The sequence below is a fragment of the Miniopterus natalensis genome, chromosome 2, assembly GCF_054644295.1.
Source record: "Miniopterus natalensis isolate mMinNat1 chromosome 2, mMinNat1.hap1, whole genome shotgun sequence".
Taxonomy (NCBI): Eukaryota; Metazoa; Chordata; class Mammalia; order Chiroptera; family Miniopteridae; genus Miniopterus; species Miniopterus natalensis.
In genome coordinates, this window is record NC_142082.1 from 33,340,360 (window position 1) to 33,368,085 (window position 27,726).

Consider the following 27,726-nt stretch of genomic DNA (forward strand, 5'->3'; position numbering starts at 1 on the left):
TCAATAATTCACAAAAATGAAACTCTTTGAATTCCATACACTATTCTGCTACCCTGGATTCTAACCTGTTCACTGAAAGCAAAAATGCAAGTCACAAGGATGAGAATGTATTTGCAATATATACAGTTGGCAAATAGCTTATATCCAGAATATAACCTTTCAAATCCAAAGGAAAAGAATGCAAAAGAAAAAAATGGGAAAAACACTTGAAAAGTATTTCACAAAAGAGGAAAACCAAATAGTACATAAATATATGAAAAGATGTTCAACTTCATTAGTCTGTCTGGAAAATGCAAATCAAAGCTGCGTACCTTTCAGAATGGCTGAAACTTTAAGGTTGACAACAGCAGCCATGGTAGGGATGTGCACGCACACGCTGCTGGTAGGAGAGTAGACTAGCATTTTGAAACACTGAACACAGGCATACTCTATGATTTAGCAATTCCACCTCTAGCTATGCACCCAACAGAAATGTGTGCACATGTACATTATTAAAAGACAAATGCAAAAATGTTCACGGCAGCATTGCTTATAAAATTCAAAAACTTGCATGGATACATAGTGTATTCACAGAATTGAGTATTATACAGCAATAAATGTGAACTACTTTTATACACTATGAGATGAAGCACACAAAAATAAGGCTGATTTAAAGAAGTCACACAAAAGGATATAGATTTAATTATGTATTTATATAAATGGAAATATCACCATAAAGTTGAACCATGTGCAATTACCGCTATTTAATCATATCTGACCCATAAAAACAGCAATACCAGATGGTTCAAACTAATGTGCTAACAGAAATAAGGACAGTAGTTAACTCTGGGAGGAGGGAGGGTGAGTTGGTTAGGAAGAGACATAATGGGGGTTTTGCCAATGTTTTCTTTCTTGACTTGGGTGATGGCTACACAGAAGTGTCGATTTATGATAATTCAATGCATGTGCAATTTGTGATTTGGGTGCTTTTCTCTATATATGTTATGTACCAATGAAGTAAACAAACAAAAAATTAGGCCTTTTTCTATTTTAAGGGAAAAAGTTTCTTAAAAGATATGTAGAGAGAAATATCCCGCCACTGTCAGATAAACAATAACACAAACATGATAAATGACAACTGGCATTGGGCCTTAATGTTTGGGTGACACTGGAATAGTTGGAGCTCTAGGAAAAATGAGAGCATGTATGACTCTTCCAACTGGGTCTGCAGCAACGCTGAGACTCCTTCCACTCCAGACAACTGTTGTCACGTGAGAATATGGACCCAGTATTACCAATTCTTCCTTTCTTATTTTTTTCCAGTTAGAGTGGCTAAATTAAGCAGACTGACCACACCGTGTATGGACAAGAATGTGGAACTTCTGGAGCACTCAGACTCTGCTGGTGGAATGTGGAGTGTGCAGCCACTATGGAAAATAGCCTAGGAGTTTTTTAACAAGTTAAATATGTGCCTACTGTAACTAAACAGTTCTCCTAGATATCATTCCAAATTACACAAAAACATATTTCCAAAGAGACTCGTACACAAGTGTTGGAACAATCAAAATGTCCATCAACAGGTGAACGGATAAACAAACCATGATGTATTCACATCATGAAATACTACTCATCAATAAGGAACAAGCTTTTTATAATCATAATATAAACGAATTTCAAACCATTACTCTGAAACAATGCAGGCAAAAAATGTATTTTTATTCCACTTACATAAAATCCTAGAAAATGCAGACTAATCTAGTATGACAGAAAGCAGTTCTGTGGCTACCTGGGAGTGTGGGTAGAGACAGGGCTGGATTACAAAGAAAGACAAGCAAACTTGTGGGGGTGATAAAATGTTCATTATCGTGACTGTGGGGATTGTTTCCTGGGAGTACTCATCTATCAAAGCATATCAAATCGCATTACACATACACACACAGTAGGTATTATTGCACTTCAGCCATTCAGCTATGTCTTAGTAAAGCTGGGGAGGGGGTGATAAAGAGTTAAGGCCTTCCTACTTCATTCTCCGAGCTCCCTCACTGGGAATAACCACAACCCAGAAGCTGGTGTGTATACTCTTCCCATCCATATTGTTACAACACAAACACACCTACCCAAAAGCACTGTATTATTATCTGGCATGGTTTACAATACTACACAAATGTTTTACCATCAATATATTTTAAATTAAAATTTATGCATTTGAGATTTATAAATACAGGTATATATAAATTTGTGTTTTGACTGTTGTATAATATTCCACAGTATGAATAACACAATTTTTTAAAAACCTATTACTTTCTTGATGGGTATTTAGATTTTCACCTGAGAGTACAAAGAGTCACATAAAAATATCTTCACTACAGCATTCTGTGCCATTTTTAAAAAGTTGTAATTTCTCAAGAGTTAATATTTAGAAGGGAATATTGTCCATTAGATGAATTATGCTGATGGATTTTTTTGTGGTCGGACCATGCTTTTACTCTTGGAGCAGATCCTACATGACTATGACTTTGAAAAGCAACACCTCACCAGGGAATCAAATCTCATTCATTATTCCAGAGCTAGAGATTCTTCAGTTGGAATCTCTAGATTAAATTCTCTATGAGGCTGCTTTTGGCTATAGGAATTTATCATCTTGCACTTAGTAAACTTAACTCTAATTACAAATCTGAAACAGAATACCTCCACTGGTCACAATAGAGAGCAGGTTTCCATCATCATATATATTAACGGAGTAATTCAACATCTCAGCTGTGCCAAAAGAGCTATATTCTTGGGCTTCTTTGTAGTTTCTCAATACAGTAGATTTACTCAAGTCCCCGTCTTCATTAGAATCAATGCAGGCTCTGTAAATTCAGAAAACAGAATAGATAATGAAATCTATTTTCTTACCTTCCTAAAAATCACATTATATTGTTTCTCAGGTATCTTCTTACCACCCTACCTATTTCCACCATAGCAAACACACTAACTGCCTGGTTTAGATTTCTCTGTTTCACAGTCATCAGCAAAGATTAGTTAAGATAGCTTCACAAAATTCCAGGCAGAAAGCCTTGCAGTCACTTAAGAAATTAGACCCAAGCTTAGCCTTGAGCTTTAGAATAGTTAGGATGATTCTGACACATAACCTAGGTCTTACTTCCTGCTTCTCCTAGAACCGCGTATGCAGGCTCCTTGAAGCAAAAACTATTATTGAGCCTCTATCCCACAGTGTTAACAGCCTTATTTTTTTTTTACAAAAAGCATTTATTTTTTACAAAAAGCATTTCTACAAAGTTTTATGGTTGTCCTCCTGTCTGCTCTTTCCCTATCTTAGTTTTTTAATGGTATAGAAGGCATTTACTATAAATACTAAGGCATACATTCCATGAACAGAACTACAGTAATTTGGAAAGAAGGATCTCTAAAATTGTCAGTTTGTTTTTATGTATGTACCCCAATCAATGTGTAGCAAAAATGATTTACAACATACAAAAAAAAAGAAATACAATACAGATATAGAAGATACCACTTATGAGAAAAATTAGTCAAAAAGAAAACAAGTAACATATCAAATGGGGGTAGGACTGAGGTTAAAAGGTAAAATGTATGCCATCAAATCCTCCATATTTGCAAGAAAGAGCAGCACATTTGGTTCCAAAACAGATGGCCAGTATTCATCCTGGCAATCATTTCTGAAGCCCTCCCTTTCTTTCACCCAGACCATAATGCATTCTAAATTTCTAACAGCTCCTCTGTTGTCCTCTGGACCTTTCCCCTCTAACCTTCAACCCCCTTTTACTCCCTTTTGTTAGTTTACTTTTGCTGATCCTTCAATGAAACCTTTCTTGATACTTCCTAAATGGGTTCAGATGTCTCCAATACTTGCTTCCACAGGGTCTAGAGGCCATGGAGTAGCTTCCACGAAGTCTATCTGGTACAAAGAATCTACTAAAATATTTGCCAAATGATTAAAAGAATGAATGAATCAACCCTTTTAACAACAAGGGTGGTCAAGGTGGTAGTGTAGGTAAATGTGGTACTGGCATCCTCCCACAATCACATCAAAATTACAACTAAACTACAAAACAACCATCATTCAGAACCACCTAAAATCTATCTGAAGTCCTACAACTAAAGACATAAAGAAGCCATATCAAGACTGGTAGGAGGGGCAGAAACATGAAACAAGCTTCAGAGAATGTCCTAAGGAGCAAGGGATCCCAACCCTCCACCAGGCCCCCCAGCCCAGGGTTCCAGTGCCAGGAAGAGAAGTCCCCATTACTTCTGGCTGTAAAATCCAGTGGGGATTGTTGCTGAGTGAGATGGCAGGTGGCTGGAGTCGCAGGTGTTCCTTTAAAGGGCCACCACACAGACTTACTCAGACTCACTCATTCTGAGCTTCAGCACTGGGGAAGCAACTCAAAAGGCACCAAGGACATACATGGAGGAACTAAATTGTCTGGCATCAGGGAGGGCAGCTTTCTCCCAGACAGAAGTTCTGGTAGAGGCCATGGTTCCTTTGATGAGCCCTCCTCCAACAGAGCTGGCAGGTGGGTGCCGTATCTGGGTCTCCATCAACATGGCAACCATTCACCCAACCCTAGGTATTCCCTGAGACCCCGCCCCACCCAACTAGCAGGCCCACCCAAGCTATTTCCAGTGCCTTTTCCACAAGAATGGCCTGTCTTAGCTCATGTTTCGGACTTTCCTAAAATCTTTCAATCAAGCAGAATCTGGCCTCAGCGTGCCACATACTGCTCATTAAATGGGCCCAGGCCCAGCACTAGTGGCAGCTGGCTTTGGTTTGCAGCTTGGCCTCTCCTGGGCACCTCCAAGCCCAACACAAGTAGCATCCATCTGCAGATCGCTTTGTAGTTCATATTGGGTGGCCCAGGTAGACCACAGATGGTGGCTGACCTTGGCCTCGCCTCCTGGCAGGCCCCAGAGCCAGGGCACCCAGTAGACAGCTTCAGACCACATAGAAGCACCACCCAACCACCCCCCACAAGCAACACACCGAAGGGACGGACTCAGTGGACACCAGAGCCTTGGGTGAGCACAGCACAGCTGATCCACCATGCTGGTCAAAGCCAGTTCCTGCAGCTGACTGACCAGGGAGTAAATCCCTCCCACTGACATGCCAAATGCAATCAAGACTCAACTACAACAGAGGATGTACACAGCCCACAAAGGGGGGGAGGGCACCTGGAGTGCCCAACTCAGGTGAATGGGAAGGATGTGCCACTGAACCCTACAGGACACCTACTACACATTGGGTAACTTTACCAAGCCTAGGAGATGCAGCAGCTCTACCTAATACATAGAAGCAAACACAGGGAGACTGCCAAAATAAGGAGACACAGAAATATGTCCCAAATGAAAGAACGGAACAAAACTCCATAAAAAAAAAGCCCTAAACAAAGTGGAGACAAGCAATTTACTAGATGCAGAGTTCAAAACATTGGTTATAAGGATGCTCAATGAACTCAGGGAAAGAGGAGGTGAACTTAGTGAGAACTTCAACAGCATAAAAAAGGACATGGAAACCATAAAAAGAACCAGTCAGAAATGAAGGATATACTAACTGAAATGAAGAATAATTTACAGGGAATCAAGAGTGGACTAGATGAAGCCAAGAATCAAATCAGTGACTTGAAATATAATGAAGTATAAAACATCCAATCAAAACAACAAAAATTTTAAACATCCAAAAAAATGATGAAAATATAAGGAGCCTCTGGGATTTCAACTGTACCAACTTTGAATCATGGGGGTACCAGAAGGAGAAGAGAGATATTAAGCAAGAAATCTAGAAACCTATTTGAAAAAATAATGACAGAAAACTTCCCTACCCTGGTAAAGGAAACAGTCATACAAGTCCAGGAAGTGCAGAGTCCCAAACAAGAGGAACCCAAAGAGGCCCACACCAAGACATATCATAATTAAAATGCAAAGGGTTAAAGACAAAGAGAGAATCTTAAAAGCAGCAAGAGAAAAGCAATTAGTTACCTACAAGGGAGCTCCCATAAGACTGTCAGCTGATTTCTCAACAGAAACTTTGCAGACCAGAAGGGATTGGTAAGAAATATTCAGAGTGATGAAAAGCCAGGGCCTATAACCAAGATTACTCTACCCAGCAAACCTACCATTTAGAATCGAAGGGCAGGTAAAAGTTTCCCAGATAAGAAAAAGGTAAAGGAGAAGCTCATCACTACCAAACCAGTAATACATGAAATGTTAGGTCTTCTTTAAGAAGAAGAAAAAGAAAAGATAAAAAATATCAACAATTAAATAGCAGTAAATACATATTTATCAACAATTGAATCTAAAAAAACAAAATAAACAAAATAGAAATAGACTCATAGATACAGAGACCATTTTGACAGTTGCCAGTGGGGATGGGTAAAAAAGGTGAAGGGATTGAGAAGTACAAATTGGTAGTTACAGAACAGTCACAAGAATGTAAAGTATAGCATACTGAATATAGTCAATAATATTCTAATAACTATGTATAATGTCAGATGGGTATGAAATTTACCAGGATGATCACATAGTAAGTTATATAATGTCCAATCTTGACTGGGTTATACACCTGAAACTAATATAATAGTGTATGTCAACTGTAATTGAAAAATAAAAAATGATTTTAAAAAGTCCACAGCAAATACAGTGATGGATTTCACAGATCAGTTTCCTATAACTACCATAGATATAAAGTGACTCAACAATTCAAGCATGCTATAAAAATAAATATAAAATTTAGTGACACACTACCCAGTTTTGCTCAGTGGTTAGAGCGTCCGCCCATTGACTGAAGGGTCTTGGGTTTGATTCCTGCCAAGGGTAGGTAGCTGGGTTGCAGGCTCGATCCCCAGCCCTGGCTGGGACGAATGCGGGAGGCAACAAATCCATGTCTCTCTCTCATATTGGTGTTTCTCTCTCCTTTCCACTTTCAGAAAAGCAATGGAAAAAATATCCTCAGGTGAGGATTAAAAAAAAAAAAATTTACTGACTTTATTAAATAACTCCACACAAGGCAAACATGAATGTGGTACGAGGTTATAACTTTCTGAAGTTCTGGTTGGCTTAATTCAAAGAACAGCTGTTAGAATACAGAGAAAGGGAATATGAAAATGAGGTTCATGGGAAAAAATGAAGGTACATGTGTGACAGGACAGAGGAAGAGGGGTTTTGGGGTTATAAAGTTCTGAACATTTTTAATACATTTCTTCCTCCAATTTTCTATGAAAAAAATCCATAGCTTTCATCAAATCTAAAAAAAATAAAAAACCAAAAAAAAAAACCCCAACAAAATCAAAAAACACTGAAAAGAAACAAATTAATGCCCCTTCCTTTATGTAATCATCTATAAATACGTACTGTTTATCTCAAACAGTTTTTGCTCCATAAGGAGTGATAGTGAGTTGGACACCACACATCCTGAAAAATACTTTATAGTTAGATTAGGATACCAACTAAGTACGGAAATGTGGGTTTAACAATTACTGGAAATGTGGCAGGGGGAGGACAGACTTGACATTCTTTGTGAAACAAAAACAAAAGAAACACATGATACTTAAGGTCACTTTACTCTCCCTCAGAAATGGTTGGTATTTCTGAAATGACAGCACCTAGATTCACCTTAGTTAATGTGGAGTTTTTAAGATTCTCCTAAAAATATTCTGGATCTAACGCTGCGATGAGGTGAGAAAATTAAAGCCATACATGATATATTATGATGCTTTAAAAAAAGTTATTTCTAGTAGCACCTGAAGCATAATTCTGCTGTACTTTTCACCCATTATAGCATTCTGAAATGTTACTCTAGTGATTTCAGATATTTCATTTCATGTTTGATTAAACTTCATTTCCAAAAGAAAAATTCTAAAGGTGTCTCATAATACTGTGGACAACCTGTTACAGTGTATCACTTACTCTGTCAACTGCCTTAACAACCAAGTAAACCTCCTGGAAACATATACTGGCACCCAGGACATCTTGATCCTAAATTCCTTTCCCTGAGGAAAAAGTAGACTGCAGTTCTCAGTGATGTGTGGAAAACACTGTAATTGAAACCACCTATTGCCCCACTACCAAATTTCTGCTGCTAATAATATTTCTTTCAGTCCTTTTGAGGTACATTTTCCCCATAGATACTCAGCTTTGTATCTAGTATTTTCCTTATAGTTAACCTTGCCTCTTCTCCCACACTAAAATTCACCTAAGCCTTACCACTAGGAATGACTTATCATGTTACATGTGGTGGATGTATCAAAATTTGCTAAACCATACCTTTGAAGTTTTTATGTTACAATCACTGTGATCAAAGCTTTCTTCATAGCTTTTAGAAAAAAATTGTTCACAAATCTGTGTACAATTACATGTACACACACCCATACAATGTACCTGAATACATGCAAAAACTGCATTAATATTTAATACCATCTGAATGAAAAACGCAAATATCTTATTTAACACTTTCAGTCCCAAAGGGATTCTCATTCAATTAAAAATTTATACCCATTGTCAGAGATGAGTTAGTACCCACCTCCATGGGAGAAAAGCCACTTTTTTTTTTTAATATATCTTTATTGATTTCACGGAGAGGAAGAGAGAGAGATAGAAATGTCAGTGATGAGAGAGAATCATTGATTGGCTGCCTCCTGCACGCCCCATGCTGAGGATCGAGCCCACAACCCAGGCATGTGCCCTGAGTGGGAATCGAACCTCGATCTCCTGGATCCTAGGTCGATGCTCAACTGCTGAGCCACGCCTGGCCAGGTAACCATTCTTTATGAAGGGTGCATTGTAACGTAAACAATCTGAGAAAAGTAATCAAGCCATCATATCTTGTTCTGTATCAGTAAAATCTAGTTACTGATAACTATCCTCTGCACATGAACAGGGACTCAAACTAAAAAAACTAAACTTATACTTAATTTCAAGTTTTAGGGATTTAAAAAAAATAAAGTGAAATATAATTATATCGAAAGCAAAAGAAAGAAGTTTTGAGGAAAGGTCCTTGGTTTACTACAGATACCCTAAAACACACATATGCCCAAATATCTGTATTAAGAACACATTCCTATTTCCATGCAGATAGTTTTCAAGAAGTCATACTACCCAACTCCAAAAAACACATTTGCAGTGTACAATTCACTAAGAAAGAAACAGATAATGTACAGGATTGGTAACTTGGTATAAATCACCAATATTACTATTATTACTAGTTAGCAGCAGCAAGAGCTAACATTATTGAGTGCATACTGTGTCTAGAAACACCAAAATTAATTTTTACAAAATCCTCTAGGAAGATAGTATTCTCTCAATTAACAGATGAGGAAACAGGCTTAGAGAGGTACAAAGTGCTGAAGATCACAGCGAGGACTCCATCCGAGAGACTGAGTTCTGTTCCATACCGCCCATATTATGCCGCCTCACTTCAACTTAGCTACCTTGTCTCTATTGCGGTATCTTCATTCAGTGTTTCTCCCTTGCTTTGCACCATTCTCTTGCAGTTACTTTCCAAATTGCCCAGGTTCAATCAAGAACATTTCTACATATATCAATGATTAACCAAATAAAATCTGGTTACTGATAACTATTTGGTTAGTGAAATATGCTTCTTTAAAACACAAGAGTCAGGTTTAGTATCCAAAGTACTAAGAAGTTCAAAAGGCTTGTCCAAAACTACTGAAAAGCCAATTTGGCTTTCAAATCATTTTGCTTAGTGATATTGTCATAATAAACCAAATTTCTGACAGTTCTGAGGGTTTAATGTCCTTCTGAGTAAATAAAAATATTTTGCAGTGACAAGCTATAAAATACATAAAGTTTACCTCCAGACTTCACCATCATGCCATACCAAACAGTCATATACAGGGCCAGGATCACTATACTTTTTCTCAAAAGAATTTAGCAATTCCACTTGACTCTGAAGCTCCTCCTTGATCAGTTTATTTACCTAATCAATTAGAACATACATTAATATTAGAACATTTTGTACTCTTGAAAACTTATATTAACATTTTAACCAAAGACACACTGTGACCCAACAGTAAAGTCATTTTACCCTGGAAAAAATGCAACTTGTAGTTAAATTTAATGATGCAGGTATCAATTAATATATTAAACATTTAAAAAATAATGCCTCTTTCACTCAGTCACTCACTCCACCTGCTTTAAGAAAGACATTATGTTATATGTCGGTGAAATCATTCAGCCAAGTATGTGTTGGTCACATATCTGTAATCTGTAACTTATTTCCAAAAGTAATTCTAAAATTACTATAAAATAGGTTATCTATCAACTTTTAGGTTTTTTATATGATTTTTATATCGGTACCATTTCCATTTAAAATCTGTTTCTTAAGAACCCAAATAAATAATAGAAACCATGAACTGCCTTCTCTCTTTTAGAATATGCTAAGTTAAATACATACTAAATACATCACCACATACATATAAGCTGCTATTTAACCATTTTGATCTACATACAAAAATGAGAATTTCATATGCTTCAACCTAAGTATTTTTTAACAACATGCTACATTAAACTGCTCTACATTTATCTGAATGGTCCTAGTGAATAAAAATTTAATTTCTACGTGTTCAAAAAATCTTAAGCTATGCTTTGCTTTTAATAATTCAACATTTTAATTATTCAACATGGAACATTTACTCCTCCTTAAAGGAAAAGGACAATTATATAGACATGTTTGGTTTACAATAAAATAAATGGAAAGTTAAATCCAGTTTCCTCTTTTATAAAGTTAGCCATATATAAGTAGTGCTTGAAATACTACATTTAATGTGTCTAATAAGAGGCTGAATTAGCTCGGCTGGGCGAGGCTGAAAGGTTGAGCATCGACCTAGGATCTAGGAGATCGTGGTTCAATCTCGGTCAGGGCACATGCCCAGGTTGTGGGCTTGATCCCCAGGAAGCAGCCTATTAATGACTCATCATTGATGTTTCTCTTTCTCTCTCTCTCTCTCTCTCTCCCTTTCCCTTCCTCTCTCTGAAATCACTAAAAATATATTAAAAAAAAAAAAAAGAGGCTGAATTAGGACAAACAGTGATGTAACAGAAAATTATACAGCTATTAAGAAAAGGATGCTATATAGAGAGTAAGTAAATATAAATTAAATGTGTATATAGATCTATAGAGGCCAGTGGTCCTCAACCCTAGCTGCACATTAATTAAAGCTTATGGGGAGCTTTTAAAAATGTTTACCTCCCTCCCTGAGTAATTAGCACCATTCTTAGATGTATCTAGAGAACGAAGAGGAGATGAAGAAACTACAACATTTCTAGGACTTAGATTCAGGATATGGAGACTCTATTACTTATAGTGTTGTCTTACTTGTAATAAGTTGATTTGCTGTATGTTTTAATAAATGCTGAGTTCTCTAATATATGTGAAATAAAATTTTAAAAAGTTTGTCACCCTGCAAGGTTTTAATTCCTCTCTAGGGCACTAGCACTGGCAATTTTAAAGCTCTTCATATGATTCTAATATGTAGCCAGGGTTGAGAATCACTAACACAATTCCATTTTTGATTAAGAAAAGGTACATACATGCATTAAAAGAAAAATTCAGAAGGATAAACGGAGTTGTTACCATCCCCAGAGGGTGGCATTTTGAAGGCTTTCACTTGCTACTTTATAGACCTGTGTTGTCCAAAAGTTTCTGCAACTAGCAAATCTTTTCTAAATAATAAATCAAGACATTATTTTTATTTTATAAATTGATTCAAAAAAATTACTAGCTATTTAAGGATACAGAACAATTGGAACTCTCATAATTTCTTGTGGGAATGTGAATTGGTGTGACCATTATGATCCCCCCTCCCACAAAAAACATGCACAACAATGTTCAAAATAGTATTTTACATAATAGCCAAAAACTGAAAATATCAAAGGGCAAAATGGATATATATAAATTGTGGTGCATCCATCAAATAGCATGGAAAATGAACAAACTTTCAATACTCCAGCTATGGATGACTCTCACAAACACTGAGTTAGAGCAGCCACACGTAAAAGAACGCACACTGCATGATTCCATTTTACAAAATTCAAAATAGGCAAAATCATTCAATAGTTTTAGAAGTTAGGATGGTGGTCACCTTTAGGGAGGAACAGAGAGAAAGAGCTAGGAAGAGGCATGAGATGATGATGCTAAAATGAGAGTGTTCACTTCGTGATAATTCGTGACTACACACTTATGATTTAACTTTTACATGTTATTGTATGTTCAATAATAAGTTTTAAAAAATTAGTACATGTGTAAATTGATTTCAGATAATAAAGGAAAAATGAGTAAAACTAAACTCAAAACTTGTGGGGGGAAAAACAATCTATTAATAATTCTCTAAGAACTCTATGGCACATGATCCTATGGTAATGCTTAAATAAAAATGACGAGCACCAACTTGAGAAGGGCAATTGTTGGCAACATCAAATTCTTCCTGTTTTCTACAAGCTTCTGCCAGAGCCACTCTGTGAACAGGGTCCCAAATTTTTTCCTTCCGTTCTTTCTGCAAAGACAGAAAAATTACCTCACAATGAGGTTGACAAATATTCAGGTAAACCTAGACAGTCATTCATATGTGGACCTAGTTGTTATAAGCTATGATGCTACATGATTCTCATACAGAGGCTAAAACAAATCATTTATAATCAAATTGATAAAGCAATGAATTATTAAAAAATGAACAAGTTTACCAAGACACACCCAAATGTATTTTTATACATCGTATGTCCCAATTTAAATCCTTGGAAGAGTAAATATTACACTATGTTGGACACCTGAATTCCCAGTCATTTAAAGTAAAAAAAAAAATTTTAAAAAAAATACTGTATTCTGGGACCTTACAGAACTGAGAAATGTCTCAAATTAAGTGCAAGCAGAGGACACAAATAAGACTGCAGGTACATTATGATGGACATGCAGGCTTCCTCAATTTCTCCCCTCTCTAGCTTATTTTTTTCTAATCCTCTTTGACTTGATAGGTCTCTTTTTTACTGAAATTGGTCTGACCTTCATCTCCACTGTCTTTAACCCAGAGTGCCTCCCAATGGAAAAATCCTTTCCAGTAAAATAATTAACTTGACTGAGTTAAGGTTGGGGAGAGAGTCAGCTTTAACTTTATCACTCTATATTTCCATGTTAATTTGTACCTTATCAGCACAGATGATTAAATTTAAATAGTGCATAAAAATACTGTGCTACATGTGTGTATTTCAGCCTGAAATTTTAAAATAGTACCCAATAAAACTCATGTACATTTTCTTGTAATAATGATTGTGATCTAAAAAGTAATGAATATTATATATGTAATATAATTTCTTATGGTTAACAGACCCCTAGAAAAGCAGAAAATAATATTATGATTAGATAAAAGGACCCACAGGTCTTACCCCTTAGGTTCATTTTCAAGGTTTACATCTCATTTTACAGTTGAAGCCCTGAATCTGTCTACATCAGCAACTAGTGTCACAGCAACCTTCTAAAATGGCACTGTCAAATACAGGAGCCACTAGTCACATGTTGCCATTTAAACCAAAATTCTAAAATATTACATCAATTAAAATTTCAAGTCCTTAGTCATACTAGTCACATTTCAAGTTTGCAATAGCTACCTGTGGCTAGTAACTAGCTTAATGGACAGATATCGAACGTTCTGAACATTTTCATCATCTCTGAAAGGTCTATTGAATAGTGCTGCTTTAAAGCAGGCTCCTTGTCCCTCAATTTACAGCTCTACTTCTCTAATGAAGATTTGTGCTTCCCATACTTCAGCTGCTTTGGGTTTGAGTAACCCTTTCCTTAATACTGAGTGAGAACTGGGGTCAAGGCTAGTTAAACTATAGAAAAATGGGACAAATTATCATAAAAGCTATAAAGTCTGGACTTTAAATCAACTATCGCTAGCAGTTTTGAGGTTAAAAAAAAAAAGTCCTTCAAAAATCTGATGAAAAAAGCTACATGCCATTTCTCAGGAAAAAATAAACACCCAAAGATTTGAATATAATTTCACTGTAATCAGATTCCCTAAGCTTATGCATGTATTCAAGACTGAGAACCATGACTTTAAATAGGTAACAGTCCATTGAACAGAATCTTTTAAGTAGTCATTGCTTGAAAGACTCCCATCACCCAAAATAATTAAGAATTAGTGAGATTTTATAATTTTTTTCAGTAGGAATAAAATTTGAGAAAGAAGATAAGTCAGTGATACTAGATTGAACATCACCTGTATCCTTTCCTTGAGAGCCTTCGGATAGAAGTCGTATCCATTTTTTATGCCAATATGATATGTGCCTGAGGGATTTGTCCAGCTCGCAGGAATCTATAGGAAAAAAAGTAAATTATTGATTCACTAAATGCTTCCCAATTCCAATGGCTTACTACCGGAGGAAAAGGTATTTCACTTCTATCCTACTGACTCAACTTGGATGATCAGGCTCATGTATTAGAGCACTATTTTTAATATTTTAAGGTGCCAGTTAATATCTCTCTGGCTCCTTTTATCTCAACCATAAATAAGATGATTCAACTAGAATACCTTTCATTTACACAATGCTTCATAGTTCATAAAGTGCTTTCAACATACAAAACCTTATTAAACCACTAAGATCTTTAGTTCTCATGCATCAATGACACCTCACTTCTCTCTTCACTACCCTATTGCCCATCAACTAATTGGGAGGGGAAGCAATTTACAGAACCTCTTACTCTTAGATTTCTTGTTAATAAGAAGAGCTTCACTGGGCTCTAAGATACAACAGGGATAATGTCTAGAAGCTAAATAAGAGCTTTTTGAGTTCGTAAGAAAAAAGTTCTATAAAATCATTTAAATTATATATGAAATTTTATAATACTTTTCAACTATCTCAGAGTATCTAAAAATAACACTTAAAGCTTTTAATTAACAAAATGATGCAAACAGTATGCCCAGTTTACAAATGGAAAAAGCAAAGAAGCAAAAAGAAATTAAATTGCTTGCCCAAACAACAGGAAGGTGGAAAAGAAAACTGTAGTTTGGTTCTATCATGGAGACCAAAAATTCAGTGTAAAAGGTATGTGATTTAAAGTCAGATAACCTCGATATGAATTCAAACTCTACTATTAACTACATGGGACCCACAGCTTCTAGCTCCTCATGTGAAAAAAGGAAATAAACCCTACCTTATGATTCTCATTAATAACAAAATGCACTGAGCATCAACCAACTTGAAATGTCAATAAGGAAAATGCAGAGGATTCAGAATCTTTGTAATCATATGACCAATGATCATTAAAAACAGCTTTGAATGTACATAAGTTTTGAGGTCCAACTCTCAACCACACAGTTGGTTCACTCATCAAGTCTCATCTGTGTAACATCTTTAACCAAATCACCCTCATGTCCCTCATCAAATTATCCCCAGGTAGGAAACTTTGGGATGAAATTTTCTCACAAAATAGAGGAAAACAATCATTCACAGAAGTTCAAAGATCTACTGACTTTTAAAAAGCCTGAATATCAGTAATTCTTTCTGAATGAACTGGATATCTAGAGTATGGGGAATTTCAACTATGTTGGTATATAAACTAGTGCTTTTCATTCAAAACTTTAGACAGTAGGGATTCTAAACTCTAATATTCTTGCAATAGCACATGACATAATAAATAAATAAAGTAATAAAGTGGTGCAACAACAAAAGTTGAGTAGTCACTGGTTGGCAAATTCAAAGAATATTTCATCACAGGCATGCCACTACACAGGTGGCTTACTAACCCTAGATTAGTGGCAACTTCTTTTACTAAGAGATTACAAAAAGCCGTGAACTCTCAAAGGATTTAATGGAATAACTAATTAAGAGAACTGCGAAATAAACAGCTGATAAGACATATTTTATCACAATTACTTAAAATATATGTAATATAGCCCTAGCCAGTGTGGCTCAGTTAGTTGGAGCTTCATCCTGTGCACTGAAAGGCTGCAGGTTTGATTCCTGGTCAGGGCATAGAATTAGGTCGCGGGTTTGATCCCCAGTGGGGTGCACAGGGGAGGCTACTAACCAATGTTTCTCTCAGACATCAGACTCTCTCTCTCTAAAATCAGTAAACACATCCTTGGATGAGGGTTAAGAAAATTTAATTAAGAAAATAAAACATACGTAATACAAGAAAAGTAATCTGATAAACATAACTTAATTTAATTATATATAAGATAAAAATCTAGGGACCATGCAATCGGATACTTTTTTTTTTAAGTTTCTTTTTTTTAATCCTCATCAAAACATATGTTTACTGATTTTTAGAGAAAGGAAGGGGTGAAGAGAGAGAGAAACACTGATCAGTGCCTCCGGTACACACCCCGACTGGGACTGAACCCACAACCTAGGTAGGTGCCCTGACCGGGAATTGAACCCACGACCTTTTGGTATAAGGGACAAAGCTCCAACCAACTGAGCCACTAGGCTAGGGTAGCAACCAAATACTTTTCTTTTCAAATCACTACTATATATTTTCCTCCTAGAATACTAGCTACAAAAATTAAACAAACAAAAACATCAAATTGAATCATGGTTCTAGCTAACGTTAACCAAGTTAGAATAAAGCTAACTTTTCTCTATGAGGTAATTACGGAAAATGTCATTTTATCTATTTAGCATTCTTTACAAATAAGGATGTTTTCAGTCACTTTAAGAACCAAAACTTTATATTTTGACCCTTTAAGCTGATATGTTTAAAATGGCTTTAATTACATGGTCACTACAACATAATAAGAATGATTGTCACAGGAGAAACAGAATCTCTTTCATTACTCATTACACCTCTTTTCCCTGAGTCTTTTAAAGATGCCTAACAAATTGAACATTTTCTTAATAAGCCAAGTGTCATCCTTAGTGTTAATGTTCCATGTGGTAAAATCCTGTTAAAGAGGTCTTTTTGCATCCAAACATCCTCAGATTGGGTATTAGGGCTTCAACATATGAATTTGGGGGGCACACAAACATTCAGTCCATAACACATGAAAACGGAAACTAAATATTAATTCCTACTGTCCGTCTGTGATAGGCAGATACTAAGATGACCCATGCCGTTGTATAGTCCTCTCTTCTCCGTTTAGTGAAGGCAGGATCTGTGAATATCACTCCTGTGATTATGTTATGGTAAGTAATACGGCAAAGGTGAAGGATGCTGCAGGAACAATTTCAGTCCCTAATCAGGTGACTGTGTTAATCAAAAGGGAGATTAGCCTTGTGGATGTGACCTAATAAGGTGACCTAATAAGCTCTTTAAAAGAGAGACTGAGGCCATTCCTGAGGTCAGAGAGCTTCTTCTGCTGACCTTCAATAAGCAAGCTGCCAGGACAAAATAAATTGTGCTAACAATCATGTGAACTTAGAAGAGGAGCCTCAGATGAGACCACAGTCCCACAACACCTGACTGTAGTCTTGTCAGACCCTAAGCAGAAAGCTGCCAAGAGCCATGTCTGGACTTCTGATCTACAGAAACAGTAAGATAATAAATGCAGGAATGTTTTGACTTTAAGCTGCTAAGTTTTTGTTACTTTGTTAGGTAGCACAGAAAACTAATTCACTGTCACAATCCCTTCCAGGAGATAATGCCTAAACATAACTCAAACAGACAGTAAAAGAAGGAAAGAGTTAGATACAGCTCTTTACACAAATAACCACAAATTTGTTTCCCAAACGAATTCTGCTTATTGGTTTAAAAGATGAGTACTGAATCACAATCAAATTCTTGCCACCTAACAAACCCATTAGCTAATATCTCATGAACTGGCCTATGTTTGTTTTCTAATTATTTTTCATGTTAGCTTACTCCAGTCTTTCTACCAAGTACAAGCAATAAGACAAAGCTAATCTCTTAAGTCTATAATTATTAAAGCCTAAATATTTCATGTTCAAGTTCCCAGAAGGGACAGGAAAAGACGAAGGCAAGCTATCATCTATCTGGTCACTTTTCCCACTTTTCTATTCAAAACTTAAAAGTTTTAGCATTTGGCAACCACATTGGGGGGGGGGGGGGGGACACACACAATTCTAAGCCTGCTATCAAACAACAAAACAATGACTTCCTCTAAGATAACCCCTAACAACTCCCACCTCCTGGTATTCATGCCTTTGTAAAATGTCCTCGCCTAAAGTGTGTGCTAAATTTAATGACTCACTTCTAATTAAAAGAACATGGTAAAGTGATAGGATGTCACTTCCAAGATTAATTTATAAAAAGAGCATGGCCTCTATCTTGGGAACTCTCTCTTGGATTCCTTTCCCAGAGTGAAGACAACTGCATGTTGTTAAGCAGCCCTGTGGAGAGGTGCTAGCAGCAAGGAACTAAAATCTGCCAATAACCACTTGAGTGAGCTTGGAAATAGATGCCCCTCCCCCAACCAAGTTGAGCCTTCAGATGAAACCACAGCCCTGGCCAACAGCAAGCTCAGAAGAGATCCTGAATGAGAGGCACCCAGCTAAGTCACACCCAGATTCCTGACTCACAGAAACTGTGAGATAACAAATGTTTGTTGTTTTAAACCATGAAGTTTTAATTTGTTATACAGCAACAGCTAATGCTCACCATACTATTAAATGTAAGCTAAAAATTAGATAGTTTGAGGTGACAATACAAAAAAAGAAAGAGAAAAAGGAAAAAATTCAATGAAAAGATAAAAGCTCCAACCTTAAGCACTCTTCCCGAAAGGCCAATAATTTCACCATCTTTTGGCTCTACTACCGTACAAGTATTCACATCACCACTTCCTGTTGTGTCAATGATATCAACAATTTTTGGTTTTCCGTCAGATGTAACCTAAAAATTAAAGAGAATTAAAATATGAGTTATAGACTTAATTTTTTATCCTTAAAAGAAAGCAATGCCAATCCCTGTGTGTATGTGCATATGTACACATACATGTAACATCCTATAAAACCTGCATTTGTTATAAAGAGAACTGAATTGTTTTAAGCCAAAAGCCTGACAATCCTAAAAAGAAAATTTACTCATGGAAAACACCATGGAATCCTTCAAGTGGCTTTATATATTCATTTAATAAATATATACTGATCATTTACTATAATCCATAATCTGTTTTAGGTGATGGTAATATAGTAATGATCAATACACAAAAATCCCTGACCTCACAGATCTTACATTATAGTCAATAAGAAAATAAGTAAAAAATATAACGTGTCAGATGGTAATAATTACTATGGAGAAGAATTAAATAGGGTAAGGAGACAGGAGGTATGAGGCTTTTGATTTTAATCAAGATGGTCAAAAAAAGGTCTCACTCAAGAGGTAATACTTAAGATCTGAAGAAGGTGAGCGTGGAGCTGAACAAGTACAAAACTTCAGGGGAAAAATGTTTAATAATATTTCCTCATTAGATGCCATAATAAGCACTCAAACTTAACACTGAAACTTGTTTCTCACGAGGCTTTACCATTGCAGGAAATCAACATACATAGACAGTTGCTCAAGTCATTACTTCTCTGATGCTAGTTTATCCCCACATCAAATCTGTCAGGAAGTCCTCTTAATTCTACTTCTAAAATATAATTCAAATCCATCTTCTTCTCTTGATTTTCACTACCAGTACCCTCCATCAACCATCCTCTCTTGCCTTCATGCTATAATGCCAGCATCTCCCAGTGTCCATTCTTAGTTCCCACAAAAACCAGTAACAAAACAAACTATATTATGCCAATATTCCACTTAACACCCTGCTATGGATTTACTGAGTACTCAATATAAAAAGTCTTTGCCAGATCTGACCCCTGCCACTCCATTACTCATGACGCTCAACACACTGGCCTCCTTTCAATTCCTGGAATGTTCCAAACTTTATCCTGCCTCACAACTATTTGCACAGGGTCCTTCTGCCTAGAATTCTCTGTCCTTTCAGTCTTTCCACAGGAATTTCAATCTTATCTTAGTTTTCCACTAAAATATCACCGCTTCAGAAAGGTCTCCCTGTAACTTGCTATAAGTGGCTGCCATCCTAAACCTGATTACTCTTTCTCACTGTACCTTGTTTCCTTCACAGAACTTAACTCAATATGTAATTATACAATTAGGTGACACCCTCACTATTTTCACCATACGAAGATAAGCTCCATAGGGCTAGGACTATGTCTATTTTATTTACCAAACCTAGCAATGCCTCTCAGGTATTCAATTCATATTTAACTACTGAATGATCTGAAAATAATGACTCAGCATTAGGACTGATTTCCGTAAGGTCTGATTTCTTGCCAGCCCACAAACTTTCATTTGGGCCATGCTGACTGCAACAGGCAAAAGTAGTACTGTATTTTCATGTTGCTTTTGTGTGAAAAATCATTTCTGAGATCTTACCGGCCTAGGGAATCTAGCACTCAGCATATATGTACTGTGTTTACAGTAGGAATCATGTGCAGACACAAAGAGGACTGAAAAAAGAAGAACCCTACCCTCAAGAAAGAAATCAGAACATAAAATAATGTGAAGTGTGTCAAGAGCACAAGGCCTTGGGACTCCCTTTCCACCTGGAGAATTCACTCTCTTTTAGATAAAAGTTTAGTGTCCGTTTCTATGAGTAACCTGCCTACCACCCCAATACCAACAGCAGTGTCCTTAAAGCCCTGTAGTTAACCTCCCTGTTGCCCTCTCCTGTGACCCTCTCTCCAAGTTCAGGACAAGCAGCTGACTCTCACCAGGGCCTGAAGCCAGGCCAGGGCCAGATTCACAGTCGGGATGTGGAAAACAGCACCTGTACAACTGCATGACGTGATTGGAGTTGTGCCTCAGTGAGCCAGCATGAGGCCAATAGCAATCAAGACCCAATTACAACAGGAGGGAACACACACATAATCCACACAAGGGACATTCATACAGCATCCAACTCAGAAGATGAAGGAGACTGCACCACTGGGTCCCACATGACACTTACTACATAAAGCCACCCCACGAAGACTGGGAGGCATAGCAGCTCTACCTAATACATAAACAAACACAATGAGAGAGCTAAAATGGGGAGACAACCCCAAATGAAAGAAAAGGAATGATCTCCAGGAAAAGAGATAAGTAAAATGGAGGCAAACAACTGATCAGATATAGAGTTCAAAGTAATGGTTATAAGGATGCTCAAGAAACTTAATAGAACTACAACAGCATGAAAAAGGAATAGAAAGCACTAACAAGAACCTGTCGGAAACGAAGAATACCATATTTGACATCAAGAATACACAGGAAGGCCCAGCCGGGCGTGGCTCAGCGGTTAAGCGTCGACCTAGGATCCAGGAGATCGGGGTTCGATTCTCGGTCAGGGCGCATGCCCGGGTTGTGGGCTGCAGCCGATCAATGACTCGCTCATCACTGATGTTTCTATCTCTCTCTCTCTCTCTCTCTTCCTCTCTCTGAAATCAATAAAGATATATTTAAAAAAAAAAAACACACAGGAAGAAATTAAAAGTAGATTGAATGAAGCAGAGGATAGAATCAGGGAATTCAAGACAAGGTAGAAAAAAACACCCAATTAGAGCAAGAACAAGAAAAAATAATTAAAAAGCAGGAGGGTAGTTTAAGGGAACTCGGGGACATGTAATGCCATATCCACATCATAAAGGTGGCAGAAGGAGAAGAAAGTGAGCAAGGAATAGAGAAACAGTTTAAAGAAATAATGACAGAAAACTTCCCTATCCTGGTGAAGGAAAAAGTCACACAAGTTCAGAAAACACAGAATCCAATCAAGATGAACACAAAGACACTCATGTAAAAACATATCCTAATTAAAATGACAAACGTTAAAGACAAAGAAGGAATCTTATAACAGCGAGAGAGACAGAAAATTACCTACAAGGGAGTTCCCATTAGACTGCCAACTGAATTCTCATCAGGAACATTTCAGGCATGAAGTATTCAAAGTAATGAAAAGCCAAGAACCTGAACCCAACACTACTCTATCCAACAAGGCTATCATTTAAAAATTGAAGGTGAAATAAGGAGCTTACCAGACAAAAAGAGGCTAAAGGAGTATATTACCACCAAACCAGCATTGCTAGAAATGTTAAAAGGACTGCTTTAAGAAAAAGAAATTGAAAGAGTGAGGAACACAGGTATAAAGGGAAAAATGGCAATATATAAGTACTGATCTTAAATGTAAATGGATTAAATGCTTCAATCAAAAGACATAGGGTAGCTGAATGGATAAGAAAATATAACCAATATAGATGCTGTCTATAAGAGACTCACTTCAGAGCAAAAGATTCACATAGGCTGAAAATGAAAGAATGGAAAATATTCCATGCAAATGAAAATGGAAAAAAAAAGCTGGGGTAGCAATACTCCTATCTGACAAAACAGACTTCAAAACAAAGGCTATAACAAGAGACAAAAAAGGTCACTGCGTAGTATTAAAGGGATCAATCCAAAAAGAAAATATAACCCTTGTAAACATATATGCACCCAATATAGGAGTACCTAAGTATATATATTTTTTAAATCTATTGGAGGACTTTAAGGGACAGATTGATAGCAATCCAGTGATAGTAGGGGACTTTAATACTCCACTGATATCACTGGACAGACCTTCCAGACAAAAAAATCAACAAGGAAACAGTGGCCTTAAAGGATACACTAGATCAAATTAATTTAATTGATACTTACAGAACATTTCCTCCCAAAGCTGCAGAATATACATTCTTCTCAAGTGCACATGGAATATTCTCAAAGACAGACCACGTGTTAGGACACAAAACTATTAACAAATTTAAAAAGACTGAAATCACATCTAGCATCTTCTCGAATCACAATAGCATGAAACTAGAAATCAACTACAATAAAAAAACTCAAACACATTCCAACACATTGAGGCTAAATAGCATGTTATTAAACAATAAATGGGCCCAGCCGGGCGTGGCTCAGCGGTTGAGCATCTACCTAGGATCCCGGCGATCCAGGTTGCAGGCTCGATCAATGACTCATCATTGATGTTCCTATCTCTCTCTCTCTCCTGTCCTCTCTCTAAAGTCAATAAAAATAATTTTAAAAAATAAATAATTTTTAAAAAATAATAATAAAATAAATGGGTTACCAAGGAGATCAAGGAAGAAATCAGAAACTGCCTGGAAACAAATGGAAATGAATACACAACAACCCAAAATCTATGGGAAACAGTAAAAGCAGTTTTGAGAGGGAAGTTCATAGCATTATAAGCCTACCTCAAGAAACAAGAAAAAGCTCAAATAAAAAATCTAACCCCACAACTGTAAGAATTAGAAAGAGAACAAGAAAAGCCCAGAGTAAGTAGAAGGAAATAAATAAAGATCAGAGCAGAAATAAATGAGATAGAGACTAAAGAAACAATACAAAAGATCCATGAAACCAAGAGTCTGATTCTTTGAAAAGATAAAAGAGACTGATGAACCTTTTGCCAGGCTCATCAAGAAACAAAGAGAACTACTCAGCAAGAGGAAGGCAAACAACCCAATTAAGAAATGGGCAAAGGACCTGAATAGACACTTCTCCAAAGAGGACATACAGATGGCCAAGAGACATATGAGAAAATGCTCAACATCGCTAATCATCAGAGAGATGCAAATTAAAGCCACAATGAGGTATCACTTCACACCTGTCAGAACGGCCACCATCAACAAATCAACAAATGGCTTGTGCTGGCAAGGGTGTGGAGAAAGGGGATCCTGGCGCACTGCTGGTGGGAATGCAGACTGGTGCAATCACTATGGAAAACTGTATGGAGGTTCCTCAAAAAATCAGAAATGGAACTGCCTTTTGACCCAGTGATGCCACTTCTAGGAATATATCCTAAGAATCCTGAAACACTAATCAGAAAGAATATATGTACCCCTATGTTCATAGCAGCACAATTTACAATAGCTAAGATCTGGAAACAGCCCAAGTGCCCATCAGTAGATGAGTGGATAAAAAAGCTGTGGGACATTTACACCATGGAATACTACGCAGCTGTAAAGAAGAAAGATCGTGTACCCTTTGGGACAGTATGAATGGACCTGGAGAAAATTATGCTAAGTGAAATAAGTCTGGCAGAGAAAGATAAACATCACATGATCTCGCTTATATGTGGAATCTAAAGAACTTAAACTGATGAACAGAATAGATTCAATGACGTGGAAGCATAGATGAGACTGAAGAATGTCAGAGGGATGGAGGAGGGCAGGTGGGGAGAGGGGGAGAGAGTAACCAAAGAATTTCTATGCATATATGCACAACCCAAGGACATGGACAATGGTGGGGAGAGGGACTGGGGAGGGGGATGGGATGGGGTGGAATGGGTCACTGGGGAGAAAAAGGGACATTTGTAATATTTTAAACAAAAAATTTAAAAAAGAAAAAAGAAAGAGGACCCAAATAAGTAAAATCAGAAAGAGAACAACTGACATCACATAAATATAAAGGATTGTAAGAATATACCATAAACAACTATATGCCAACAAATTAGACAACCTTGGTTAAATGAACAAATTCCTAGAAACATACAATCTTCCAAAATTCAACCAGGAAGAATCAATCAGAAAACCTGAATAGGCTGATAACAACAACTAATGAAATGGAAGCAGGACTCAAAAAACTCCCAGCAAACAAAGTCCTGGACCAGATGGCTTCACAGGTTAGTTTTACCAAACATTCAAAGAACTAACAACTATCATCCTCAAACAATTTAAAAAAATTCAAGAGGAGGGAAGACTTCCAAGCTCACTTTTGGAGGCAGCATTATCCTAATTACAAAACCAGGTAAAGACACCACAAAGAAAATTACAGGCCAATATCCTTGATGAACATAGATGCTAAAATCCTCAACAAAATATTAGCAAATTGAATCCAGCAATATATTAAAAAAATCAGACCCCATGACCAAGTGGGATTTATTCCAGGGATGCAAGGCTGGTACAATATTCACAAATTAATACATGTGATATATCACATAAACAAAATGAAGGACAAAAATCACATGATCGTATCAACAGACATAGAAAAGCCATTCGACAAAATCCAGCACCCATTTAATATAAAGACTCTTGCAAAGTGGGAATAGAAGGATCATACCTCAACATAATAAAGGCCATATATGACAAACCTACAGCCAACATCATACTCAATGGGGAAAAACTAAGTGTTTCCCTTAAGATCAGGAACAAGACAGGGATGTCCGCTCTCACCACTCTTATTCAACATAGTGTTGGAAGTCATAGCCACAGAAATCAGAAAAGAAGGAAAACATAAAAGGCATCCAAATTGGAAAGGCAGAAGTAAAACTGTCATTATTCGCAGATGACATGATATTGTACATAGAAAGTCCTAAAGACTCCACCAAAAAACTGCTAGATTTAATAAATGAATTAGGCAAAGTAGCAGGATACAAAATTAACATCTAGAAATCAATGGCATTTTTATCAGCAACAATGAACTCTCAGAAAGAGAAACTAAAGAAACAATCCCATTTATCACTACAACAACAAAAATAAAATACCTAGGAATAAACTTAACCAAGGAGATAAAGGACCTGTACTCAGAAAACTATAGTACTTTAAAAAAAGAAACAGAGGAAGATACAGATAGTGGAAGCATATACTGTGCTCATGGATTAGAATTATTAACATGATTAAAATGTCCATACTACCCAAAGTGATCTAGAGATTCAACACAAGGACTGAAAAAAAGGAGAGATCAGCACACAGTAGGATTAGCCAGGTTAGATGTTTGGGAGATGGATCTTGAACAAGATCAGTGGAATTCCGTTTATTACTGGATTTCAGTAACAGGCTAAGGCTAAATTTACAGAAATCAAACTTTGAAGACTTTAAACAGAATACGTTTATTCCAGAGACACATCCTTTTAAATTACCTTTCACTATGGTACCTTGATTTAGTGATTAAAAGATGCCCAAGGCAAAACTAAGTAATTTTTTAAATTGTAATTAAAATATGTTGTCTTACATTTGGAGGCTAAAAATATACAAAAGTACATTTTAATAAAGTCTGAGGTTCGCCAAAACCAAACTAAATTAGGTTCTTATGTCAAATAAAGACTAAGTAAGCCATTCGTCTCAAAGACTCTAAACCGGTACATTGCAGAAGTCGGTTTAAAAATAGATACATAAAACTACCAGAGGAAACAATTCCGGAAGTTGACCGAGTTATCTTCATGAAGCCCGGCTTTCAAGTTTAAGATAAACAATTCTTCCCGAAACCAGTCTCCCAAACTCGGCCATAAAAATGAGTTCTGATAGGTCATTTGCCCCTTTTCTTCTTCCTCCACACCACCCAACATATAATAAAAATGTAAAATCCTCGTTTGAAAATAGGCACTAGCCGGTGCCCGGGCACGAGGGCTCTGCGGAGAGAGGCAGTGTGATGGGAAGAGCCCGCGGGCCCGGGCCTGGCAGCACCTGGGCAGGAAGGGGCCTCCGGGGTGAAAGGCGGACCCAGGCACCCCCCAGCCACGCCGGGCACGCCGCTTTTGTCTGGGCAGGGATCACTGACCAGCCGGGGCGCCCCGGCTCCGGGCCCCTGGCCCCCGCCCGGCCGCGCTCCCCCTGCCCTCTGCCTCCCTCCAATGCCCGGCTCCCGCTCGGCCTCCGGGCTCCGAGGAGGCTGCGCCCCTCCGTGCCCCCTGCCCGCCGGCCGGCCGCGCCCCCGGGCCCCCACGCCTGGGCCCTCGGTGGCTACCGCACCTGCATGCCCGGAGCCCCGGGGTCAACCCCCGTGTCCAGGACGGCGATGAGCACACCCCGCCCGTCATACTCCGGGTAGCGACAGAGGAAGGAGGCGGCCCCGGTCTCTTTCTTGGGCAGGAGGCCGTGGAAGGGGAAGGGCTCCTCGGTGGCGGCGGCGGCCATGGGCGCAGGCTAGAGGACGAGGAAGAGGCAAACTGCCAGACTGCGCGTGGACGAGCGGCGCGGGGACACCCGGGCGGCAGCGGGCCTCGGCGGGGGCGGGGCGGGGGCGGGGCCAGCCGGCCGCCAATCCCGGCCCGCCAGGGTGAGGCGGCCAATCACGAGCTCGTACGTAAGCTAACGGCACGCTCTCTGGAGCGGTGCGGAGTGTCGCCCGGGCCGCACAGAAGGAGGCGGGGTTTGTGACTTTGCTGGAGGATTCGGTTCTGGAACCTGGGCCTTAAAGGGGTTCGCACGTGGAATTTTCGGGAGAGGGCCGGCCTCCAAGCCAAGGGTTCCGATGTCCCGGGCCGCAGCACTCCTCTAGTGCTCGGCTAGGGGAAGGGCCAACGTCCAGGAGTAGGGGAAACCCCCCGCTGGCAAGCGAAGCTCTCTGAACTGGAAATTGCTGCCGAAACTTTTCCGTCAACTGCTGTAGAATCGCAAGCCCACCGAGGAAAGGGAGCCAACCCGCGCACGTTAGCCCACTAGTAGTCGTGCGGTATCAGCAGAATTTCGGGCATAAGTATTTGAAAGCTCTTTGATTCTGCGGTGTGTGCATCCCCCTGCCCGTCCGCCGCGTGCCCCTTGGGTCAGGGCGGGAGGAGTCGGGTGGATCGGTGCCAGCGGCAGTCAACAGGAAGTCAGTCGCCGGCCGTGCGGTCCTCGTCGCCAGCAGCGAAATATGAAACTGAAGTGGGCCCCTCCTATCATTGTTTACCCTTGGCTTCCGGGATTTCTGAAAAATGTGGGGGGTTTTCCTCTTTAAATTGCAGTTCTTGATTGCTCCTTAAGATTCTCCGCTCAATTATAGAGCTAGAATTTTGCAGTTTTTCAGATTTTCGG

The 27,726-nt window shown here is 38.3% G+C and overlaps 1 protein-coding gene across 3 annotated transcripts in view; it reads right to left on the reverse strand.

Moving 5' to 3' along the window:
- Window positions 1-26,852, reverse strand: part of TPP2 (tripeptidyl peptidase 2) — a 67,964-nt gene extending 41,112 nt beyond the window's left edge. For all 3 annotated transcript variants that reach the window (XM_087814249.1, XM_087814248.1, XM_087814250.1), the window contains exons 1-6: window positions 26,680-26,852; window positions 18,668-18,796; window positions 14,226-14,321; window positions 12,402-12,506; window positions 9,807-9,931; window positions 2,668-2,831 (exon numbers count right to left, since the gene is read on the reverse strand). In XM_087814249.1, the coding sequence (XP_087670375.1) occupies window positions 2,668-2,831; window positions 9,807-9,931; window positions 12,402-12,506; window positions 14,226-14,321; window positions 18,668-18,796; window positions 26,680-26,844 (784 nt within the window). In that variant the 5' untranslated portion in view covers window positions 26,845-26,852. The remainder of the gene's footprint in view (window positions 1-2,667; window positions 2,832-9,806; window positions 9,932-12,401; window positions 12,507-14,225; window positions 14,322-18,667; window positions 18,797-26,679) is intronic.
- Between the last annotated feature and the right edge of the window lie 874 nt (window positions 26,853-27,726).